Source organism: Dermochelys coriacea, chromosome 1 (genome assembly GCF_009764565.3).
Source record: "Dermochelys coriacea isolate rDerCor1 chromosome 1, rDerCor1.pri.v4, whole genome shotgun sequence".
In the NCBI taxonomy this organism is placed as follows: domain Eukaryota; kingdom Metazoa; phylum Chordata; order Testudines; family Dermochelyidae; genus Dermochelys; species Dermochelys coriacea.
Window position 1 is genome coordinate 263,184,327 of NC_050068.2, and position 26,017 is coordinate 263,210,343.

Sequence of the window (26,017 nt, forward strand, 5' to 3'; positions counted from 1 at the left end):
CAATGCACCGCTACAGACTAGGGACCGAATGGCTCGGCAGCAGTTCTGCGGAAAAGGACCTAGGGGTGACAGTGGACGAGAAGCTGGATATGAGTCAGCAGTGTGCCCTTGTTGCCAAGAAGGCCAATGGCATTTTGGGATGTATAAGTAGGGGCATAGCGAGCAGATCGAGGGACGTGATCGTTCCCCTCTATTCGACACTGGTGAGGCCTCATCTGGAGTACTGTGTCCAGTTTTGGGCCCCACACTACAAGAAGGATGTGGATAAATTGGAAAGAGTACAGCGAAGGGCAACAAAAATGATTAGGGGTCTAGAGCACATGACTTATGAGGAGAGGCTGAGGGAGCTGGGATTGTTTAGTCTGCAGAAGAGAAGAATGAGGGGGGATTTGATAGCTGCTTTCAACTACCTGAAAGGGGGTTTCAAAGAGGATGGCTCTAGACTGTTCTCAATGGTAGCAGATGACAGAACGAGGAGTAATGGTCTCAAGTTGCAATGGGGGAGGTTTAGATTGGATATTAGGAAAAACTTTTTCACTAAGAGGGTGGTGAAACACTGGAATGCGTTACCTAGGGAGGTGGTAGAATCTCCTTCCTTAGAGGTTTTTAAGGTCAGGCTTGACAAAGCCCTGGCTAGGATGATTTAACTGGGACTTGGTCCTGCTTTGAGCAGGGGGTTGGACTAGATGACCTTCTGGGGTCCCTTCCAACCCTGATATTCTATGATTCTATGATTCTATGATTTCAATTAGGAGATGCGTTACCAAAACATTCCCCTTAAGAGAACCTAAATATTATAGCATCATGTTAGTACAAAAGAGCGAAGTAGAAAACCTGAAGTAGCTACATTGTTCAAACCAGGTGAAATGCAAAAAAATAAACTGCATCAGTGATGAACGTTAGATGTTATTAAATTTTCAGTTTCAATGACAAAAAAATGTTATCAGTAATAGGATATATACAGTATTTTAAAATTATGACAGTGTCCCTTTATACCAACAGTCTGTAGAAGCTTGTCACCCTCAGTGAGACTCAAGAAGCTATTACATAGTGGCAATCAGAGATACTAAGAAAGTATCTTACCTAGCCTGCATCCAGCCTTTAGGCCAGAGTGGTTTCACCTCTGTCTCCATAAAGGTCTTGAGGTAATCCTCAGGAGACTGACTTCTATTTGGCTCTAGCTCGTAGCATCCCAGCTTGATCTTGACAAGGTTGCACAACAAAGCCCTGTTGAGAAAGAGAGAGAAGCCAGGCATGAACTATACAATGGACTGTAAAAGTCAATTTGAACGCTCAGCTGAAAGAGACTGAGGAATGGAAGAGTTGTTGCCATGTAATGGGCTGTTCTCTGCCCTCTGTGAAAAGAGCTCATGAGTCTCAGTCCACTTTTGTAGGAAAGATGCTAATGTAAAAGACAATCATTGTAACGGGCATTGATGACCCACCTCTCCACTTTCCTCTTAATTCCCTCCAGGCTTTATGACGACGGCTATGTTTTAATCCTGGATATTTTGAATAAAAGTCATGGACAGGTCACGGGCAGTAAAACTTTCACAGCCCGTGACCTGTCCATAACCTGTACTATATACCCCTAACTAAAACTTGGGACAGGGGCTGCGGGAGCTCTGGGGGCACAGCGGATGCTGGGGGAGGGTAGCCCAGGACCACCACAGGTGCTGGGGGGAAAAGGGGGGGCAACACACACCCTGGGAACCCTGCTGGTGCCAAGAGGGGAGGGTTGGTGGGGCTGGCAGGCTCCCTACCTGGCTCCGTGCAGCTCCCTGGAAGTCGCCGGCCTGTCCCTGCAGCTCATAGGAGGAGGGAAGGCCGGAGGGGGGCTCCACATGCTGGCCCCGCCACGAGCTCTGGCTCTGCAGCTTCCACTGGCTGGGGACCGCAGTCAGTGGGAGCTGCAGGGGTGGTGCCTGCAGACAGGGGCAGGGCACAAAGCCCCTGGTCCCTCCGCCTAGGAGCTGCAGGGACATGCTGGCCGCTTCCAGGGAGCCCTCACAAAGTAAGCGCCACCCTGCACCCCAACCCTCTGCCCCAGCCCTGAGCCCCCCCCACACCTAAAAACTGCTGCTGCTGGGGGTGGAGGGACCGCAGTAGCCCAAGATTGCCCCAATAGCAGCTGGTGTGACTGGCCCAGGGGCTGCCTGATCTGCTCAGGCAACCCTGGAGTGCCACTGCCGAAGTCATGGACTCCGTGACGGATATGCAGCCTGACTTATGACCAACTCCCTCTGTGCCCTCCAATTCTTGACAACGTATCCTCTTTTATATGGCATCCCCATGTCTGGAACGTTCTCCCTCACCTGGTCTGACATGGCTCCAATTTCTTCTTAGAACAGAGGATGCCTAAAAGCTCTATTGATACACCATATTCCACATCACAGTACGTTATTTATTGAGACCACAAGCTCATCTGGGTAGGGACCTTGTCTTTTTACTGTCACTAAAGCACCCGACACTGAGCTATACCAGAAAAATTGCCTTTTTAGGCCTTGGTGGAAAGACTGAATGAAATGGGACAAAAACTGAACTCCCTTCTTGACCCTACAGGTAGTCTCTCTAGGTCAGCTTGTGATATATTGGCCCTAGATGTAGATGGGCAAAGACTTCATCAGTGTCCAAGAGCTGCAAATCCAGCACTTTTCACTAGTGCTAGTTTCTGTTCTGAAGTGAATTTAAGTCTTGCCTAGACTGTGAAATTTTACCTTTTTAAATACTGATTTAGTGAAATCCATTTGCTAAAAAAAAACAAACAATTTTCAGTAACTGTTAAATTTCTTGGAGTAGACAAGTCATCAGTATGTCAGGTGAAGTTCTGTGCTGTCCAGAATCTCAACAGTGCTATGTGATGCGGCCCACCACCAGCGCATCCTCTTAAACTTTTTAAGATGAGTCCTTGGGATGCAGCTTTTCAACTGTCTTCTGAAATTCCTGCATCAGGGATATTCTCCCTTTGGCCAGATACAGGATTTTACGCAACTGATGGCCTTTTATACTGCTCCAGCATTTTTATGTGGTATAAAGAGACTGGAGTGGGGATTCAGGTCCCTCACCCCTCATGTTTCAGAAACAAAGCCACATGGGAAACTGAGATGCCTTCCTTCATACCTATCTTTTTTTATAAAGCCATATTGCCCCGTCCCTTTCCCAAATCTCTATCAAGTCCGTTTCTGACTGGGATTGTTTACTAGATGGTGCTGTGGCTCAGTGTCCGCACAGGCAGGTTAAAAAACTTGTGCAAGGTAAAAAAGGGTAATGTTATGTCACACCTCACTGTATCATCCCAGTGGAATTTCTTTCTTGGCCCAATAATCCTCTTTCCTGGCTTCTCATCATCATCTTCCTCTGACCCATTTTTCTCTCGTTCATCTTCTGCTTGCAATCTAGAACAAATTTTTTGTGAGAGAATTAGGACAAAGACACAGACATATGGTGTATTCCCCTAAGAAAGGCACGAATTCTCTCTTACCAGGCTGTAAAAATAGGGGCGCAGCCCTCAGGTTCTCATTATACCGTTCCCAAAGAGGCAAACATTTGACCCTCCCATCCCATCTCTCCATGTGACTCGCACCACCTCTGGCTGCCAGGGCAAGTTGTGTAGACTTCTTCAGGCCTGCTCACTGTCAGTCTATGCTATGAATGTGATGACAGATGGAGGATTGGTCCTGCTTTGACCAGGGGGTTGGACTAGATGACCTCCCAAGGTCCCTTCTAACTCTGATATTCTATGATTCTAGTCTATGATTCTGTGATGCTCACCAGTCAATTCTTACTCCTATATCCAACCCCAAGCCCAAATCAGTTTCCCTCATGCAGTGAAGAGATAAGAGTTTTAATAAACCAGGACAAAAATAATCAAGAACATAAAAAAAAAAAAACACATCTCAATTCCATCTTCTTCTTGTTTCCCACTCTTGATATGTTACAGCCTCCTTTTCCTCCTGTTCTTAAGATCTTACCTCAAAGTCACTTAATGGGACTTCTTTTCAGAGTTAGTTGACAGTGTTACTTAATTAGCTGAAGGAATCAAAGAGCACTTTGCCCTGTCCCAATTTCCCTTTACACCCCTATATGCATATGATCTGAGTACACTGCCTGTGCAGTATTTATACCCCAGAATTGAGAAACATGGAAATTTAACCCATGTTTCCTGTATGAATCCCCTGGCCAAATACAAATATCCCGACTTCAAAAGTACGCACTTTGCATTCTTGGCTTGATTGCGAGCCTGACAGTCCTCCTGATACTTGAATAGTTGTTCAGGCATGACATTGCTGACAGCCAGTCTCAGCTTTTGCAGCGGATCCCTCAAACGGTCATCCTGGGAAGAGGCAACAACACCAAAGTAATCTTAGTACATGCACTGCAAAGGACATACCCAAGATGTTTTATGACCTACTGCTCAGAGACTGCAATCAGACCTTAAGAGTGATTTCTAATCAATATTCCCATCAAAACATATGGAAACTTTAGAAACAGTTCAAGCAAAACCTGCTTATTGGCAGTAACAAAAAAGCATGGGAAATTCCAACATGGTTCTCTAAAATGGCACTGAGCTACCAAACTATGGTTAACAATGACACAAAACAATGGTATACTGTTTAATTGCTAATACAGCTGAAATGTTCTTGAAACCGAAAGACCAAAAAAAGGCAAATATCTAGAAAGAAAAACATTTCTATCTTTATGCATTTCTCACAGCATTACTTCTTGGTCTCTTCAGATGACCCTTTTTACCAGAAAGGGGCTAAAAATGTTTGATAGAAAAGAAAGAAAAATGGACTGAAGTGGGTACCAACACTTGCCAGTACGTAATTTAAAATTAAAGTGGCCAAATATTCCCAGTTGTACACAAGCCATTTGGGCAATGTGCAAGACTGCCAAATTTTGAGGAATGATCATCTTCATAGCAAAAAATCTCCAGCAAATGTTAAGCTGATATTATATTGTGCACCTACCATTTTCCCTGCTCTTAATTATTTTATGCATGGCCACTGCAACCATTTGCCGAGAATGGCTTTAACAACATTCCTACAACCAGCAAGAGGATGTTTTAGCATGCAACATGTGGCATTATCTACTCCTTCTCCCACCCCCGGTCCCTCCTCCATACCACACAGGTGATAAGCCGTCTGCCTCCATGGAACACTTCCAGGCCCTGAACAAGGCTTGGTCCTGAGCTCTTCCACCACCAACTCTAACTACTCACACAAGTAGCAATGCATTAAACAGACCACCAGGGCAGCTCTACTATTCAATCATAGATCACAAAATACCTTTATTTACTCATCTTCACAGGGAAAATATACACACCCATATTTAAAAGCAATGCAACTGTGAAAATGGAGCACGAAAATCACCTAACAGTCATAATAAGTACAAAAGGGGGTTAAACTAGATGATTCTTGCAGTCCCTTCTAACCCTATGATTCTATGAAAGCAGCATATTCAGACTCACAAAAAGGGTTAAATTGGCTAACCTCCTATTAAGATAATGGCTTATTTGCATGGAATTTTGTACAATCAGGTACCCAATTTTTTTGTCCATTCATTGTGTGTTATTAACTGTGTAATCTACCATTAGAGCAGAGCTAGACACCAAGCACAGCCACAACCTTCTTGACTTCTGAGCTCATCTAACTTTCAAGATGAAGCAGTTCCATCCCCATAAAGATCCTGAAATAATACCTAGAAAACTAGCTTTGCCTTCAGTCTTTCGCACCCTGCCCTTACGGTTACATACATGACTCCTGCAGAAGCCACTCTCTCTCCCCCTTTTACCTGGACATTGAGGTGTAATTTCTTCAGACGCTTTATCAGTGTGTCCTTATTGCAGGGCACAAAAGCCTCAAGATGGGAGTACACGTTGTGACGGAGGATAGGACTTATCTCCTGTAACTGCAGCTCAATACTGACACAAACAAACAAACAAAGAGATAGCTAATTAGTGAGGCAATCCTGGGTGAGGATGGAAACTGTGCAGAAACCTAAGGAGCTTTGCATACATCACATACTCTAGTTATGCAAGCAAACACACATCGAGGGTGGAGTGTTTTTCTATAGGTGTGTCAGGAAGACTAATTTTTGCAGAGAGATTAAAGTCCATTAGCTAACAATGAGAGTACATTCAGAAAAATATACTAATCTAATAAATATTACCCTGGCAATACTAAACATGGTTTTGTGTACCATTCAAATTTGCAATTACTATGCCGATTTCATGCCATGAATGAGTCAACTGTGGCCGTTACATTTATTCAGAAATAATTTGCCATTTTCTAAAATATTTCTTTTTAACCTACACTATGATCATATAAGGACCCTCCCTCCCCCCCTACAAAATCACCTTCCCACACCAGACACTGGGCTGCAAAGATTAGAAAATTAGAATGGGCTAGGTTTTTCCTTCTTAATAAAATCTGAAATTATTCATTTTATGAAAACATGGGACTGTAGGGAAGTGATATGCAAACTTCCACAGAACTATGCTAATGAACTCAAGGCCAAGGGCACTGAAAAATATTTTACACTGGATAAACCATACAGATGCATCTCTGTATTGGAACTTGTCACCAGTACAGATCTTCAGCTGGTCACTAACTGGCTTAGATTAACTAGTCCTCCCCACTTGTCTAGTTTCCTTTTTAAGGACTTTGTAGGAGTAATTTAAAGATAACATCCCAAAACATCCAGAACTGAAGAGGTGAACACTTACTCCAGCAGAATATTGTTCATATCCTGCGTGAAGAATTTCTTCCTGCCTTCTTCATCAAACAGCTTGGCAGCCTGGAAGGAGAGCAATAAAAGTACCAAGAAATTTATAGCACATTTTACCCTAAAGATCTTTACAGACTTAAATGATATATAAACTATCTTTATGGCCATATATCACCCTGCCCTGAAATACACCCACCGTAACAGTGTAATACAAAACCACTACATGACTATTTAGAACAGGAAGTGAAGAATATTACTATATCCAATTGAAACTGCAGGAGAAGCACAAATAGGCAAAACAATCATTCAATTTAGACTGTGACCAAGTGTCTGGGGTTAGTACCCCATTATTGCTAAAAGTGCCAAAGAACCTTTCAATGAAAAGTTATTAGGACCTTTGTTTTAATGTCTCCTCCAAAAGATACCACCAGCAATGATATCCTCTCCCCCCATAAAAAAAATAAAATAAAATCATACTGGGACAGTGGTTCACTGTTCACTTGAAGGGAAAACATGACTCGATAAATTATACCAACAGTGAAATCCGTCATCTCAGTTCATTAAGGATTCTCTTCCTCTCTAGGAATACTGGTTCCTGCTGCAAATCCACTGCCTTCCTAAGGGGACCTATCTCTACTGCTCCTGATGGAATCCCTATGAAGGAACCATGCAGACAGGAGCCACATCCACATCCTCCTCTATGGTGCTGTCCAGTGTTCTCTCCAGCTCTGGTTTTGTGGAGTGGCAATCCTATCTGTGCTCCCTTCTGCTGTTCCTGTACCTTCCTATGTACCTTCCTAGCCCTATGGGGAGTAGGAGGGAAGAGAACCTTGCTCCTACTCCTTCCCATTGATCTCAGTCTACACTAAAATTGAAGGTGTGATTGGCAGCTCTGGTAGGCATAGCTAGATTAAAGCTAATGTGGATAAGAGTCTAAAAATATGAGTGAAAACAGTGGCATGGGCTTTAGCACAGGCTGTACAAGCTGGCCTGGAGACCCTGGGTTCATACATTGCTAACCCATGCTGCTGTATCTTCACTACTATTTTTAGCATGTTAGGCCTCTGAAAAAGGGTGCACTTGTGAATGCCTGGAGCATTGTGCAAGTGTAATATTCTAATATGTGAGTCTATAGATAATGTGATAATCATACAGCAGTGCAACTGACTATATAGAGAATGTCAAATTTTTAAGAAAATGAAAAATGTTCTCCAATCTATTTCCACAGTCAATGTTTCAGAGTAGCAGCCATGTTAGTCTGTAGTAGCAAAAAAGAAAAGGAGTACTTCTAGCACCTGAGAGACTAACAAATTTATTTGAGCATAAGCTTTCGTGAGCTACAGCTCACTTCATCGGATGCATTCCATACAGTCAATGTGTTATTCTAACAACAGCAAAATTAAATTGCAGACAGACGATGTCTTGAGCTGACAATGTTCCTTTAACACTGAAATACCTATTCTCATTCTTTTGTAATAGACACATGTATGTTTGAAAGTGAAATAGCAGATTGTTGGGATAGTTCATTTTGTACTACATAAGAAAACAGGAGTTTAATATTCAATAATAAATCATTAAAAAAAGCTTTTTGTGTTATATGTTTTGTCCTTCAATCATGCACAGACAAGCCTATAATAGCAAACTAGTTTAAGTGCTGGACTGTGTTCACTGCTTTCTTATTGTAGAGTTTGGAATTCTGGCATTGTATCTGTATCTATTTTTAAAGCCCTGAAGCATTTGTTTTGTAAAAGACTATTAAGAAATATTCATAAACTTCACAAGAACTTTCCTTATAAAGTTGCCACAGGACAGTGGATTTAATTGCAAGCCTTTCAACCCCAGTGTGTCTTTAAAACGGTTAATTTTTGTAAAGTGGATTCCACACTAAATCATCTCATTCCTTTTGACAGCCACATTGCTATGGTGTTTTTCCTCCCCCACCCTAACCTCATTCTCAGATATTTTGTATTAATTTCTCTTGCATCATTTTTAGCCTTGTATCAGAACACCTGCTGAAAAAGATTAGTTAGGGTGGTGCGAGGAGTTGAACTGACCAAGAATAACTGAAGTATTGTAATGACCCTCAGAGCCTGTTCCCCAGAAGGTGGTACATGCTTGAAAATAACATCGCCAAACATAAAGGTTCAAAGGTGATCTCAGCACTGTAGGTCTGCCAAATGGCACACATGGTAGTTTTCCATTGAAGAGATAAACATTTAGAGATTTGGATATATTTTATCACATAGATTTCTCTAGGATAATACTAAACTGTTGACTTGTAAGGATTATATGGTATTTGGACAACTATTCTCACAGTAGAAAAAAGTCATCCTGCAGTCTCCCTATTACACTGCTTCCCGGTAGACTTCTTTCTGTTCTACAAAGCACCAGAATTACTGGGAAATTAAATATTATTTGTCTGTCACAGCAGCATGTGAGGGGGAAAGAATTACCTGATTTTTTTTTTTAAACAAATTTGGGTATTTCTTTTACTTTAAAAAAAAAAAGAAATGTTTAGTAGGAGCATGTCCTAATTTAAATGAATGTCATGGTTTTAAAAGATATTACACCTATGTTAACATCACTGTCTGCAGCCAATGTGATCCATAGCTGAAAAGGCTAGATAACTCATACCCCTACAATCTGAGCATTTGTGACAAGATGACTCAGCAAGAAATATTTAGCCTGCTAAAAACCTTCAGTTGATGGCTTTTTGAACTACATTTAAAAAAAAAACTGTCATGTAAAACAAATCATTTAATAAATCCACTCATTTTTAAACTGAACACTAGCTCTTCTCCCCATCCTACAAACTTGTGCAAAAAACCCTAGTAACCACAGAGAAAACTCTTACAAAACTGCAACCACCTTAAAAAAAAACTTTAAATATAGTCTGTGGGAACCATTTTCCTTTGTGCCTTTTAAAATGTTTTTTCTTTCACTGATAATGTTTAAACAAGGGGCCCACATTTCACTGTATGCCAGGGAAGCATCTTTCTTCAAATCAAATCACAACATAGTTTTCTTTCCCAAACATTAACTCACCTGATGTCCAGGCCACCTCCTATTCTTATAGGATAGATTTGCTTTCCTAAGAAGTTATCACACTATTCAGAAAAAACACCATAATGATCAAATGCTGAAGGATGAGACTGTGAGAGTTATTTTGAAAAGCCTTCTCTAGACCAGCTGGGTGACATGGTACATAGTGAAATGGAGAGTCAATTTGGGGCAGATCATCACCACATACTGGATCTGGACTGTGTTTATTTCTAGTTGTACTCTGCCAGGAGGCCTTGACTAAGTCACATAGTGGAGCCTAGCAAAACATGGCATAAGAATGTACTAGGCTAGACACAATACTCACTTTTACCATGATGATTATGAATATTTTAACCACTCATTAAAAAAAAAAAAAGTATTAACCAATTACCCTAGACCAAGTAAGAGTTTTGTAAACTTATGTACAGAAAAAGGTAAGGAAGTGAACGATCCTCAGAAAAAATCATTTCTCCAAGCACCAGTTAAGAAAACTCCAACACACCTGGGGAAAATGGTAAATTTAAGAGAGACTTTCAGGTAATATTTGATCTAAAAATTAGAATTTAGTAAAAACAAGCTTTTTCAAAACTTAAAGTCCAGTAGAAAGGATTGCATTTTTGTAACTTAGATGGAAACATTTCTAAATAAAACATTCCTCTCTAATTTCTGCATCCCAAACATTGCAAAGTTCTGTTAGCATAGGAGAACTTGGACACGTAATGGACTATAAAGAAGTGATTACTAACCTGTTCCATAATTGTTGTTCTTCAAGATGTGTACTCCTGCTGGAATTCTGTGCCACTGCACAATGCAGAATTTGCACAGAATTAATGTTCCCCACAGAATTTTATTTTTTCCCCACAGAAATTTGAGATTTCCCCCCAGCATGGTTGCCTAGGGCTGACAGCAGGAACCCCGGGTCGCCCGGAGGTGACAACGGGAGCATGATTATATTGTGTTATTTTGACAAACAAAAATATGCAGAATTTTAAAATACTGTGTGCATAATTTTTAATTTTGGGGCGCAGAATTAACCCAGCAGTAGATGTGTTGTACATGTCCATTGCACCTTCAGGTGTGTGCATCCCCAAGTGCACTGTTGTTGGAGATTTTTCCTTCAGTGGTATCCACTGGGTTGGCCTATGCATCCCCTGCCGCCCTGGGTGGTGGTATACCCAGCCCTCTTCAGTTCCTTCTTACCAAAGAGACTTCGATATACAGAGGAAGGAGTTGGGCCGTGGAACGGACATGTGCAACACATATCGAAGAAGAGGTTACTCGCCTTGTGCAATACCTGCAGTTTTTTAAGATGCGTATCCCTACGGTTGCTCCATGTTAAGAGGCGCATGTGCACCTAAGCCCTTGATTGGAGATCTTCAGCTAGTAGTGTCCATTTGGCCTGCACATGCACCCTAGGCCTCCTCATGCCAGAAACCAAGGCTATATGTGGTGTGCAGGCAATCCACCCTCAATTCCTTTTCTATCCCAGTGTCCCCTAGGGAACAGTCCAAAGGGAAGGGGAAGGACAGAGGGTAGCGGAGCACCAGTGGGGAGGCCAGCTTGAAAAAAGCCCCACAGTTACTGCACAAGGTGAATAACCGCTTCTTCCTTGTGTAGTGTCCCTATGAGTGCTCTACTTTCTGAGGGGATACTGCTCAGAAGTCACCTGGAGGAGGGAGCTTTGGAATAGAGTCCATAACTGAAGATAATACTGAAGAACTAAGTACCACATCATATCTGACAGCACGGATATAGGTATAATGTTTTGTAAATGTATATTTGGAAGCCTATGTAGTGGCTCTCTCTCTCTATATTATCTCTCTCTCTCAGAAATTGATCCCCCCCCCCTTTTTTTTTAAGTAATGCCACAGATGTTGCCTGAGATCTGATTGAACGTGCTATCATCCTAAAGTGGGAGAGGGGAAATTGAACACCTGTGGAAATGCAATGAGAGATCCATTCTGACAGAATAGAGATAGAAAATCCCCTGGACCTATCCACGGTGGAGATGAAGAGCCTGGAGTACCTTCCAAAATTGTCAGGTCCTATCTAAATAGAAGGACAAAGCTCTTCTAATGTCCATGGTATGGAAAGATTCCTGCAGAGAACTATGAGATTTTGGAAAAAATACTGGTAGATGAATGGATGGAAATCTGATGGAACTTTTGGTAAGAATTTAGAGCATGGGCGTAAGGAGACCTTACCCTTGAACACCATAAGGGAGGAAATCTGCCACTAAGGCCTTAATTTCCTGAATCCTACAGACTGACGTGGTGGTAACTAAGCAGGCAGTCTTTGTAGATAAATGGAGCAGGGAACAGTTTTCCATTGGTATGAATGCAAGTCTTACAAGATGACTGAGAATAAGGTTGAGGTCTAAGGTAGGGGTGGGCCGTCTAATGTGGGGACAGAGATTGCCCAACCCTTTAATTAATTTAGATGATGCTGGCTAAGCAAATACAGAGAATCCCTCTACTAAGGGATGAAAACTGTACCAACTGTACCCTAGCCAAACTGACGGTGAATCCCAATTTCTTCAGATCTATCAGGTAATCCAGGATGAGCGGAACTGGAACAGAATCAGGCTGAAAGGAACAACAACTGACCCAGTGAGAGAAGCTCTTCCATTTTTGTAGGTAAGAAGTGCAGGTTGATATCTTTCTGCTGAGCACTTGTGCGTCTGCAGAGCATGAATGCTCTAGCCCTCCCTGAAAACCATTGAGGAACCAAGCCCTGAGGCACTGAACAGCTAGGCTGGGATAAAGCATGCAATCCACATTCTGAGACTGGAGGTGAAGAACAGCTGGAAGCTGGAACTTCGGTTGGACAGACAAGTACCAAAGTTGTCAGGACCAGATAGGTGCTACAAGGATAACTGTGGCTCTGTCCTGTCTGATATTTTTCATGGCCAGTAATTTTAGGGGTTAAGGGGGGGAACGCTCAAAAAATATCCTTCTTCCAAGGTAGAAGGAAGGCGTTTCCCAATGAATGGTAACCCAGACCTCCTATTAATCAGAAAAGAGGGCACTTCTTGTTTTCAGAGAGGGCAAAAAGGTCGACCTGTGACAGTTCCCATCTTTGGATATACTGCAGAGAATCTGAGCATCCAACTCCCATTTGTAGTCCTGTGAGAACCATCTGCTAAGGGCATTGGCTATAGTATTCTGAAAGCCTGGGAGATAGATCATGGATATATGGATCTGATGGGTTACGCACCAGAGTTTCATGGCTTTGGCACACAAGGAGGGGGAACTTGCTCCCCACTGCTTGTTGATGTAGAACATGAAGAGCATTGCTTTGCCCTTTCAGAGAATCTATGGAAAACAGAAAATGGACTAAGACATGACCTCTAGGCAGTGTGTGACCTACTATACCTCTTCTTATTTGTAGGTGTGTATACACCCCCTCACCCCCACCAAGAGATTGTAAGGTAGCTCTCAAGTCCTTCAGCACATGCAGGGACTCGTTCGTGGTTTCCAAAAAGAGTTTATGATCATCAAAGGGGAGGTCCTCCACAGCGTTCTATACCTCTCTTGGAAACTGACAGCTGGAGCCACGATGCCCTGTGCATAACTACTGCCATCGAGATGGATCTGGCAGCAGCATCTAAGGATGCTTGATAATCAGTTCTGGAAATTAATTGGCCATCAGAGATGATAAACTGGAATTGTTCCCTGCATTCTGGAGGCAACTCTTCAATAAAGACAATAAAGATTGTCAGTCTATTATAATTGGTGGAGTTGTATTTAGCCAGTTTAGTCTGATAATTTGCAATCCAAAATTGCAGGGTTGCTGATGAATAGGCCTGGCAAATTGCAGTCAACAGACTGCCCAGGGGTCCCAGTATGGCCACTGTGGTCGATATGGAAGTGGAGATGGCATACAGGGTTGGTTCCACCATCGTTGGTGACCAGTACAATCCTCCCTGTGACTAACCAAAAAGGGATTCCTGAAGGGTTATGTTGGAGAACCCTGGACCAAAACAGAGGAGACTAATTGGAAGACTCCTTCTTCCACATCATCCTAAAGGGAGCACCCACTGGGAGTGGAGGAGAGTCCTAAGGTACCAGAGACCGGAGTCTGCTCCTAGGTAAAAGAATCTACACCATGGCACCAAGATTGCCTCTGGCTGATTGGTCAATGCAGACAGCACTCAGAAGCCTCACAGTGCCACTTCAGGAGCTGGATGTGACAGTGCCTGTGCCAGAGTCGACAGTCCTGCCGAGTGGATGATCGCCTCAGGAAGTGCCTCAGCTTCAAGTGCTCTCTACTTCCATTATCTGATGCCTGCTGAACTTCGGTGCCACGGATTATCCCTCTCCCTTTGGAGGCAGACCTGCAATGTTTCTTCCTTAGCACTGGGAAAGGTGACCAGTGCAGAGACTCAGACAATACAGGTCGAGTGCTCCTCACTGAAGCCAAAGCACTCAGCATCCATTCCAAGCAGGAAGGCACAGCGCTTCTTGCATGAGGAGAAATTTAAGTCTGCCTGTCCTGTCTTTCTTGGTTCTAGGTTTAAAGTCCCTACAAAATTGAGACTGATCTCTGATGTGCAACTCCCGCAAGACACTTCAGGCAACAGGAATGCAAGTCACTCAGTGGTATCAGTTCCTTGCAGGAGCAGCAGGGCTTAAATTCTAGTGACCAAGACATGCCCTAGTACGGTTCCCAGTAATGGGAACTGAAGTTTTTGAAAAACATTTAAAAGAAAAACTTATAACTATTGCTAACACTATAAACCACTAAACTAATAAAAATGTGTACAAGTTATATATAAATAGAAGGACAGAACTTGCAATAGCACGACAACTGTCATGGGCAGTAGGAAGGAACTGAGGATGAGGACAGCCCCACCCTCTATAACACCATGCAGCAATGCAGGGTAGCTGGGGACGCCTCAATGGATACCACTGAAGGAAAAAATGGACTGTAGTGTACTGGGTGCGCGCTCCCCTGAAGTGGAATGGACATGTAATCGCTCAAAGAAAAACTGATACGATATGTACACAATAAATAAGCAGCATGGTGAAAAAAAATCAATACTTTCAGTTTCAATAAGATTAAGGTGATAATAAAATAACTTAGATTTCAAAAAAAACTAAATCCTCAAAGATTTTACACTTGATAGTATCTTTGTGAAAGAACTTGGACTCTGTCCTCCTTCCTACCTCCACAAATGAAAATATTTAGAAATCATTAAAATTAGCAAAAAAGAGTCAAAGTTCTAAAAATTACCACTGAAACTGAAAGGACATATTTTCAGGTATCTCTCCCTAACACAAAGTGGGAAAGTCTCTCTAAAAATATCACAGGTTTACTCCTTCTTGACTGAACTTGGCAAGAAGGGCATGAATAAAAAGATATTATTAACAAAATAAATGAGCAAGGAATTAGGAGTTAAAGATGGAAAAGATTTATTAAGTCATCTAGTCTATCCAAGCCCAAACCTCACCAGTGCTGGATTTTTCTGTACAAAATATTCAACTGTTTTGTCTAGTCATTTTAGCTCAAGCAATGAAGTTACCACAACCTCCCTAGGGAAAGTATTCCACAAGCTATTGTAAGTTGAAATAAAGTAAACAGAACAATATTTCCTTTATAGTCAACCTACATCATCTTTGCTTAGTTTCATCTAATTAATCTTACTCACAGCCCCTGCGGGTCAACCAAACAATTATGATCCCTTCCTGGTATTTCTACCAGCATTTGAAGGGTATGATATCACAGCTCAGGCTGTAACTATTCCTCTCGGCTCTCAATGGTCCCTGAATGCAATCCCCTACCAATGAGTTTACACTTACTATTCGTAGGTCTCCAATGCGCTTTTCAAGAAGTACAGGTAGGCCTTCTGGGAGGGCAGGCACCTGCTTTGGTGTCATGACCTGAGCGGTATTGGTTGGCTGAGTGGCACTTCCATTCTCTCCTGATGGCTCAGACACTGGGCTGCCATTAGAGGTGACGTCAAGCAGCTTGTCAAAGTCAATCTCTCCCAGAATCTCCAGGGCACTTTCGGTTTCCTGCAGGAGCTCATGCTCATTTGTGCTACCAAAAATGGAGAGGACAGGATCGGTAACCCTGAGGTTCAAGTCTGAGACATCATTTCCTGTGGTAGCAGAGGAGGAAGGGGGTTTACTAGGGATGGAGGTGGCAACAGTCACCGGGGGTTCTGGATTGGAATCTTTTTTTCTCAGGGCTTCCTTCTCCTTTTGGAACTTCCGGATCATGGCTGCCAGAGAAAGCGAGTCCTTGTATAACTTCTTCTTCTTCTTCTCAGATTTGTGTGAATTTAAAGCGATTACTCTGCAGAGAATGGAAACTTTTGTTAGTACGCATACAACTGCCAATGACAAAATCACTTTCTGTGGGAATTCACAACAGCTCAAAAATAACCAAGTGGAGAGGAAGAATAATAATAAAAATAACTAGTGTGGAGGTTTTGGAATTAATTGAGAAACTTAGCAGTAACAAGTCACCGGGACCGGATGGCATTCACCCAAGAGTTCTGAAAGAACTCAAATGTGAAATTGTGGAACTACTAACTATGGTTTGTAACCTGTCCTTTAAATCAGCTCCTGTACTCTATGACTGGAAGATAGCGAACATAACTCTAATATTTAAGGGCTCTAGAGGTGATCCTGGCAATTACAGACTGTTAAGTCTAACGTCACTATTGGGCAAATTAGTTGAAACAATGGTAAAGAATAAAATTGTCAGGCATATAGAAGAACAAATTGTTGCGCAAAAGTCAACATGGTTTCTGTAAAGGGAGATCATGTCTTACTCATCTATTAAAGTTCTTTGAGGGGGTCAACAAAGATATGGACAAGGGGGAGCCAGTGGACATAGTGTACTTAGATTTCCAGAAAGCCTTTGACAAGGTCCCTCACCAAAGGCTCTTACGTAAATTAAGTTGTCATGGGATAAAAGGGAAGATCCTTTCATGGACTAAGAACTGGTTAAAAAACAGGGAACAAAGGGTGGGAATAAATGGTAAATTTTCCAAATGGAGAGGGGTAACTAGTGGTGTTCCCCCAGGCTCAGTCTCAGGACCAATCCTATTCAACTTATTCATAAATGATCTGGAGAAAGGGGTAAACAGTGAGGTGGCAAAGTTTGCAGATGATACTAAAATGCTCAAAATAGTTAAGACCAAAGCAGACTGTGAAGAACTTCAAAAAGATCTCACAAAACTAAGTGATTGGGCAACAAAATGGCAAATGAAATTTAATGTGGATAAATGTAAAGTAATGCACATTGGAAAAAATAACCCCAACTACACATACAATATGATGGGAGCTAATTTAGCTACAACTAATTAGGAGAAAGATCTTGGAGTCATCGTAGATAGTTCTCCGAAGATATCCATGCAGTGTGCAGTGGCAGTCAAAAAAGCAAACGGGATGTTAGGAATTATTAAAAAAGGGATAGAGAATAAGATGGAGACTATCTTATTGCCCTTATATAAATCCATGGTATGCCCACATCTGAAATACTGCATACAGATGTGATCCCCTCATCTCAAAAAAGATATACTGGCATTAGAAAAGGTTCAGAGAAGAGCAACTAAAATGATTAGGGATTTGGAACGGGTCCCATATGAGGAGAGATTAAAGAGGCTAGGACTTTTCAGCTTGGAAAAGAGGCGACTAAGGGGGGGGATATAATAGGGGTATATAAAATCATGAGTGGTGTGGAGAAAGTGAATAAGGAAAAGTTATTTACTTGTTCCCATAATATAAGAACTAGGGGCCACCAAATGAAATTAATGGGTAGCAGGTTTAACACAAATAAAAGGAAGTTCTTCTTCACTCAGCACACAGTCAACCTGTGGAACTCCTTGCCTGAGGAGGTTGTGAAGGCTAAGACTATAACAAGGTTTAAAAGAGAACAGGATAAACTCATGGAGGTTAAGCCAGGATGGGTTAGGAATGGTGTCCCTAGCCTCTGTTTGTGAGAGGGTGGAGATGGATGGCAGGAGAGAAATCACTTGATCATTACCTGTCAGGTTCACTCCCTCTGGGGCACCTAGATTCATAGATACTAAGGTCAGAAGGAACCATTCTGATCATCTAGTCCGACCTCCCGCACAACACAGGCCACAGAATCTCACCCACCCACTCCTACGAAAAACCTCACCTATATCTGAGCTATTGAAGTCCTCAAATCGTAGTTTAAAGACTTCAAGGAGCAGAAAATCCTCCAGCAAGTGACCCGTGCCCCATGCTACAGAGGAAGGCGAAAAACCTCCAGGGCCTCTTCCAATCTGCCCTGGAGGAAAATTCCTTCCCGACCCCAAATATGGTGATCAGCTAAACCCTGAGCATATGGGCAAGATTCACCAGCCAGATACAACAGAAAATTCTTTCCTGGGTAACTCAGATCCCATCCATCTAATATCCCATCTCAGGGGATTAGGCCTATTTACCCTGAATATTTAAAGATCCATTTCTTACCAAAATCCCATTATCCCATCATACCATCTCCTCCATAAACTTATCGAGTAGAATCTTAAAGCCAGATAGATCTTTTGCCCCCACTGCTTCCCTTGGAAGGCTATTCCAAAACTTCACTCCTCTGATGGTTAGAAACCTTCGTCTAATTTCAAGTCTAAACTTCCTGGTGGCCAGTTTATACCCATTTGTTCTTGTGTCCACATTGGTGCTGAGCTGAAATAATTCCTCTCCCTCTCCTATATTTATCCCTCTGATATATTTATAGAGAACAATCATATCTCCCCTCAACCTTCTTTTAGTTAGGCTAAACAAGTCAAGCTCCTTAAGTCTCCTTTCATAAAGCTAGTTTTCCATTCCTCGGATCATCCTAGTAGCCCTTCTCTGTACCTGCTCCAGTTTGAAATTCATCCTTTTTAAACATGGGAGACCAGAACTGCACACAGTATTCTAGGTAAGGTCTCACCAGTGCCTTGTATAACGGTACGAAAAACCTCCTTATCCCTACTGGAAATCCCTCTCCTGATGCATCCCAAAACCACATTAGCTTTTTTCACAGCCATATCACATTGGCAGCTTATAGTCATCCTATGATCAACCGATACTCCAAGGTCCTTCTCCTCTTCCATTACTTCTAATTGATGCGTCCCCAGCTTATAACTAAAATTCTTGTTATTAATCCCTAAATGCATAGCCTTACACTTCTCACTATTAAATTTCATCCTATTACTATTACCCCAGTTTACAAGGTCATCCAGATCCTCCTGTATAATATCCCGATCCTCCTCTGAATTGGCAATACCTCCCAGCTTTGTATCATCTGCAAACTTTATTAGCACACTCCCACTTTTTGTGCCGAGGTCAGTAATAAAAAGATTAAATAAGATTGGTCCCAAAACTGATCCCTGAGGAACTCCACTGGTAACCTCCCTCCAGCCTGACAGTTCGCCTTTCAGTAGGACCCGTTGTAGTCTCCCCTTTAACCAATTCCTTATCCACCTTTTGATGTTCATATTGATCCCCATCTTTTCCAATTTAACTAATAATTCCCCATGTGGCACGGTATCAAACGCCTTACTGAAATCTAGGTAAATAAGATCCACTGCGTTTCCTTTGTCTAAAAAATCTGTTATTTTCTCAAAGAAGGAGATCAGGTTCGTCTGGCACGATCTATCTTTTGTAAAACCATGTTGTATTTTGTCCCATTTACCATTGACTTCAATGTCCTTAACTAATTTCTCCTTCAAAATTTTTTCCAGGACCTTGCATACTACAGATGTCAAACTAACTGGTCTGTAGTTACCCAGATCACTTTTTTCTCCTTTCTTAAAAATAGGAACTATATTAGTAATTCTCCAACCATTCGGTACAACTCCTGAGTTTACAGATTCATTAAAAATTATTGCTAATGGGCTTGCAATTTCAGGTGCCAATTTCTTTAATATTCTTGGATGAAGATTATCTGGGCCCCCCGATTTAGTCCCATTAAGCTGTTTGAGTTTCGCTTCTACCTCAGATATGGTTATATCTGCCTCCATATCCTCATTCCCATTTGTCATGCTACCATTATCCCTAAGATCCTCTTTAGCCTTATTAAAGACTGGGGCAAAGTATTTGTTTAGATATTGGGCTATGCCTAGATTATCTTTAACCTCCATTCCACCTGGTATTGGCCACTGTCGATAGACAGGATACTGGGTTGGATGGACCTTTGGTCTGACCCAGTATGGCCATTCTTATGTTAAGAGCAAAGTCAGCCTTGTGTGCATGCACCATGAAATTTTTACCCAAACAAAACATTACAGACCTCGTTGCCAACCAAATTGCTCCTTTTGCATGCTGCCCATCTCTTCATCATCCACCACTACTAAATCCTGCACACAATACAGTATTAACGAAGTAAAGCTTATCCTAATGAATGGTGAAGAGCAAATTATGGAGTAATCAGTAGACTCCATAGTTAAGACAGAGTCTAAACTTATATTCTAAAGCTATTTCCTGTATTGCCCTCCAAACATTTGAATGGTGATCAGTTTGCTTGTGACTTGGTATGTTTAACTATCATATGGCAGAAAATTTTCCAAAGAATTTTGAAAGTGTAGGATTAATGTTTATATCCTACTCAATAAAAATCAAGTTCTTATATAGTTCCTCTATTTCTCATGATTTTTTTAGCATGTTATAAGCAATAACATGTTTTCAGATTTAATTCTAAGACACTCACAAACAGGTCAGTTTAAGTTCATGGAGAATTTCCCTAGAGTCAAATTAAGAATCTTTATCTTTATGTACTATCCAGAGAGAATAGGAAGGATCAAACTATAAGATAGTTTAGTTAACCAGCCTGTTTGTTCCAAAATCTTAAATATTTGTAGGACTATAAAAAGTTCTCCAGGATCAGAGAACAGAAAACATGACACTATCCCATTGGATACATATTTTTAAGTCTCAACTAACAAAGACTAAATTGGTAGGAAGACTAGATAGGATGGATGCCTGGAGCAGGAAGTTAGGGACTGAGGCGGTTAACAGAGATTTTCTGAGAAGGGAAACCTGATGTGGTTATGAAATGTAATGGGAGCAGGCAGGACAGGAGAGTCTAGTTGTGGAAAGAAGGACAGGTGGAGTGGTAGGGAGCAAAAAGAAGATGTACACGAGAAGAAACAAGGCAAAAAGATGAAAAATAGTAGACTAAGAGGTAAATAAAGGAATGACAACATATAGCAGAGGTAAAAAGGAATAGGTGTAAAAAGGAATACACTACAGTGAGAACATGAAGAATCAGAGGAGAAAAGTCTGCATTAGGAAAAAACAAGCTGCAAGTGCCTCAAATGCCGTCTTATTTGGCATTATCAACTTGGATTTCAGTATCATCTTAGAGCTCAACATCAATGAATTACTTGAAGTTGACGCTCAAACTCCACATTTAACGTGTTAGGATTTCACTAGTGCATGAATGCCTGAGTATCACAGCACTTCAAGCACTGAAACATTCAGCACTGAAATCTTTACACATGAAATCTGAAGATGATATACAGTTAGAAAACTACAGAGAATGGTATAGGAGAGGCATGGAGAAATGCAGGGAGGAGGAGACTGGAGGCATAAAGAGCAACAATACTGCTTTCCACCTTACCTTTCTAGCAACACTTTCTATATAGTTTTCTTTCTCACTGCATGCCTCTCTGGGCACCTGCCGTTAACCAATGTAAACGGAGCAAAGGAAAGCAAGGGCAGGAAGAGAAGGGCAAAATGAAAAAAGGAGACTAAGTATGTGAAGGAGACTTCATGACATGAAAAAGAGGGAAGGGAAGAGAAAATATAGCTGGTAAGGGGCCCTGGTGAGAGCAGAGATGCTGATCTTCATGGACTCCAGGCTCCTTTGGAATACACTAGAACCTCAGAGTTACAAACAGCTTGTGAACGGAGGTTGTTCATAACTCTGAAATGTCTGTAACTCTGAACAAAACACGATTATTCTTTCAAAAGTTTACACTGACAGCTTTGAAGCTTTACTATGCAGAAGAAAAATGCTGCTCCCCCCCCCCTTTTTTTCCCCCAGTAGTTTACAGTACTGTGTTAAATGTACTGTGTTTGCTTTTTTTTGGTCTCTGCTGCTGCCTGATTGTGTACTTCCAAATGAGGTGTGTGGTTGAATGGTCAGTTCGTAACTCTGGTGTTGGTAACTCTGATGTTCTATTGTATTTAATTTCTCCTGCTTCTCTCTTCCCTGCTCAAGGTTTTGTGGCATTACGATGGATATTTAAACATTAATTATGAATACAAAACCATGGAAATTCCCAAACAAGAACTTCATTAGCTAACAGTTATGGTTGGAAGTGCTACTACAGAGAATTATTACAATGATTATAAAAAATAAACTGTGGAAATCACCAGCTAAGGTATACAATTCTGATGCCAAACTTCAGACATGTCTATAACGCCCCGCAGTTCAGACTAAGGAGATGTGGATAGCAGTGTGTACCAAAGTGCTGCTCCATAACTCCCCCATGCAGATGCTCTGAGCGTGAACTCAAATCTATATTAGTGTGAACTCAGGACCTTTAAGACTGCACTCACAGTATCCTCATAGGAGAGATAAAGCACAGCTCTTTGGTATACACCGCTATTCCATTTCCTAACTCCAAAATGGAGGGCAGAGTAGACATGCCCTCTCCATGCAATTCGTTAATGTACAACTATCTAGACTGCAAATTTCTGTCTGAGCAACAAGCCAGTCTCAACTCTGCATCTGTATTACTGATCTGAAGTTGGGGAGAGAAGAAACTCAAAATAACCCTCCCATCCATAAGGAGTTTTATCTCAATGACAACAGCCACCATAATGCATTATTGAGACTTGTAAAGTAGATGCACAAACACTATTCTGCTTTATAGCTATATACAGTCTACCAAGCATACATAAGAACAGCCATATTGGGTCAGATCAAAGTTCCATCTAGCCCAGTATCCTGTCTTCCAACATTGAAAATGAACAGAATAGGTACTCATCAAGTGATCCATCCCCTGTCGTCCATTTCCAGCTTCTGGCAAACAGAGGCTAGAGACACCATCCTGGCTAATAGCTATTGGATGATTTTGTTGGGGATTGGTCCTACTTTGAGTAGGGGTTTGGACTAGATGACCTCCTAAGGTCCGTTCCAACCCTGATATTCTATGATTCTATTGATGAACCCATCCTCCATGAATTTATCTAGTTCTTTTTTGAACCTTATTTTGTCTTAGCCTTCACAACATCCTCTGGCAAGGAGTTCCACAGGCTGACTGTGTGTTGTGTGAAGAAATACTTCCTTTTGTTTGTTTTAAACCTGCTGCCTATTAATTTCATTTGGTGACCCCTGGTTCTTGCGTTATGTGAAGGAGTAAATAATACTTCCTTATTTACTTTCTCCATACCAGTCATGACTTTATAGACCTCTATCATATCCCCTCTTAGTCATCTCTTTTCCAAGCTGAAAAGTCCCAGTCAAGGGGAACACAGACTACAAAGAGAGACCTTTTTTGAAGTCAGCTGTTCAGTACCACTGCAGCCAGGAGCAGCAACTACAAAGTAAGTCTTGCTCAGCCCCTGCCGCCCTGCAGAATTTAGCTGTCAAACTCCACAAGACTCTATTGAGCGTGTATGAATTGAGATTTTTTTCCCCCCCCAAATCTTTAGAACTTGGACAAATGTGTGTGGTTTAATTACAGGAACAGCAAAAGACCAAGACCAGGATGACACCCCTGCCAAATTTCCAGTCACTGTTCCAAAGCGTGGTGGCACTAAACTTCTCAGGTGACACAGCTTTTGGATTTGATTTGATGGGCAAAACAACTTACTTTTCCCTAATGTTATTTTCACAAACTACTGAACAATTTTTGCTGAAACTTAAACAAAAAAACCAGCCTGAGGCAGGCATCCAGCATGGGAAATTTCAGCCCACATGGCTAAAATTTGGCACACTTATAACTAAGCAACTGAAATGCAGAATGGCTGTGTAACCTTAGCTAAAGATGGCACTATGAGTACAGCATATAACACACTCCTTTTTGGACTAGCAGCACAGAGAGTGTCATAACATTCTATTCCTGTATTTGTCTGTGTACATTAGGCTCCCTGAAAACCCTATCACCATGGTATACAAAAGCAGATAGTAATGGATAAGACAATTACACAAGTATATGTATATACACCACTTAGGTTTACATCAATCTTCAGATTTACGATTTCATCTTGCAGAAGACTGCTTAAATTCCTTATGATAAAAATCATGCTGAAGGAATACTGAAGATGGGAATGGTAGAGTTATGATAGCAATATATTGGCATTTTTTAAAATGTCCTATGTCTAAAACTTACATTCTGCATAACTACTTAAAGTTCTTCATCCAAAAAACCCCAAATCTTTGAACTTAACAGCCTAATTTTGCAAGCCTTTAATACCTTGAGTAATGCATATAATTGTACTTGCTATTTGGAGAAGCACTTCTCCACTTTAAATGGTCAACCAATTAAGTTTGTTAGAAATTGCATTAAGATCAAAACTGGTAGTGAGAAAAGAAGAAATAAAGGAATCAAGGATTAAAAACAACTGAGGCCAAAGGAAAACAAGACTGGACGGGAAAACTGTCTGTGCTTGACTATTATATTTTGTTGTTGCTATGGATGGCTAACCTGTTATTTTTCATTTACTAGGTACTGCAATACATTAAATGCCAGAACTCACATAGATAAGAGATGACTGCAACATATTGGCAGAAGGGTCACAATAAGAGTATATATTGCAAACATTGGCTTTTTCAGGTTTGCGTAATGACTTCAATGTCAAACAAAAAATAGAAAAGATTATGAAACATTTGTGTTGGTTTTCAATAGCAGATTATTTCACTCAGAAGACCTACAATAGCACATTCAGATCTATCCCCAATTCTCTCATATATAGCCAGAACATCAGGGACAGTTGCACTTAGAATGGAAACTGCTGGTCAGCCTTAACACTGACTTTAGTCATTCGTAACCTTGCACCTTTAGGCTGAAAATTTTCCAGGCTTGTTCTCTATCTGAAGATAAATCTGGAAAGTTTGAACAAAAGTTTAACCATTTCACTAGGAGCATGGGGAAAATAAACTCCCTCATTACAGAAAGTTCTCATGTTTTCCCCCCCTCCTCCTATTGTTCCAGCACCAAAACAGCTGGAGTCAAATACTTTTCCACAGCTGTGGAAAATTTAAACTGATAAAAATCTAAAAAAGCTTTTAAAAAAATCGATATCCCTCAAAAATAAAACTCAAATTCTGCCTACACTATTTATGTTTAACTATATTCAGCAAAAAAGTAAAGACTGGCAAACAAACTCAACAGGGGGTGAGGGGACATTAAGCTATTGCTTCTCTTGTTGCAATGAGGTGCCCTCTCCTTTAAAAACCTGACAGACAGGCAGACCTACCCCAGCTGCTTAGGAACTTTCATTTTCCGAGGCTTTTTCTCCTTCTCTGTCCCCTCCTCTTTCCGCTTCCGCTTCTTAATCCCGCGGTCCTCTCCTTCTTTTAGTTTGGATACCTAAAGAACCAAAACAGTGATAGTGTTATCTCTGCTCTACAATGTTTTTATACAATAAGTAGTGCTTCAGCCTTATGTCTAGCAATTCAGAGCTGACATCACTACTAAGCAATGGGATTTAAAAAAAAAAAAAAAAAAGTACGAAGGGCACTCCTTCACCTGTTTAGCCCACCATGAGCTCAAGGTCCCAATTACATATTTTCTTATGTACTTTCTTTTTGCTTCTCACCACTTCAGATGACAAATTAGACATATTTCAGAGTGGTAGCTGTGTTAGTCTGTATCAGCAAAAACAACGAAGAGTCCTTGTGGCACCTTAGAGACTAAAAAAAATGTATTTGGGCATAAGCCACAAAGTGGTTATAACCCACTTCATCAGATGCATGGAGTGGAAAATATAGTAGGCAGGTATAAATACACAGCACATGAAAAGATGGGAGTTGCCTTACCAAGTGGGGGGGTCAGTGCTAATGAGCCAATTGAATTAAGGTGGAAGTGGCCTAGTCTCAACAGTTGAAAGGGTCTGTCTTCACTACTCGGGTAAAGTTGACCTAAGTTACGCTACTTCAGCTACGTGAATAAGGTACCATCCCTGTGCTATTAGAGTGTTTGGCAATACTGAAATATTAACAAATGTTTTTAAAAACTTAAAAGATACATAACTGAACATTCAACAACAGCCTTGGAAAAGACATCATGTCTGGTTCCACAACTATTCTGCCAAGTAAAGAAAAATTC

General features: G+C 41.3%; 1 protein-coding gene across 3 annotated transcripts in view; it reads right to left on the reverse strand.

Moving 5' to 3' along the window:
* UBN2 (ubinuclein 2) overlaps positions 1-26,017 on the reverse strand; it is a 102,401-nt gene that overhangs the window by 40,735 nt on the left and 35,649 nt on the right. For all 3 annotated transcript variants that reach the window (XM_038388172.2, XM_038388174.2, XM_038388171.2), the window contains exons 5-11: positions 25,167-25,279; positions 15,573-16,071; positions 6,728-6,798; positions 5,794-5,923; positions 4,215-4,333; positions 3,282-3,395; positions 1,084-1,227 (exon numbers count right to left, since the gene is read on the reverse strand). In XM_038388172.2, the coding sequence (XP_038244100.1) occupies positions 1,084-1,227; positions 3,282-3,395; positions 4,215-4,333; positions 5,794-5,923; positions 6,728-6,798; positions 15,573-16,071; positions 25,167-25,279 (1,190 nt within the window). The remainder of the gene's footprint in view (positions 1-1,083; positions 1,228-3,281; positions 3,396-4,214; positions 4,334-5,793; positions 5,924-6,727; positions 6,799-15,572; positions 16,072-25,166; positions 25,280-26,017) is intronic.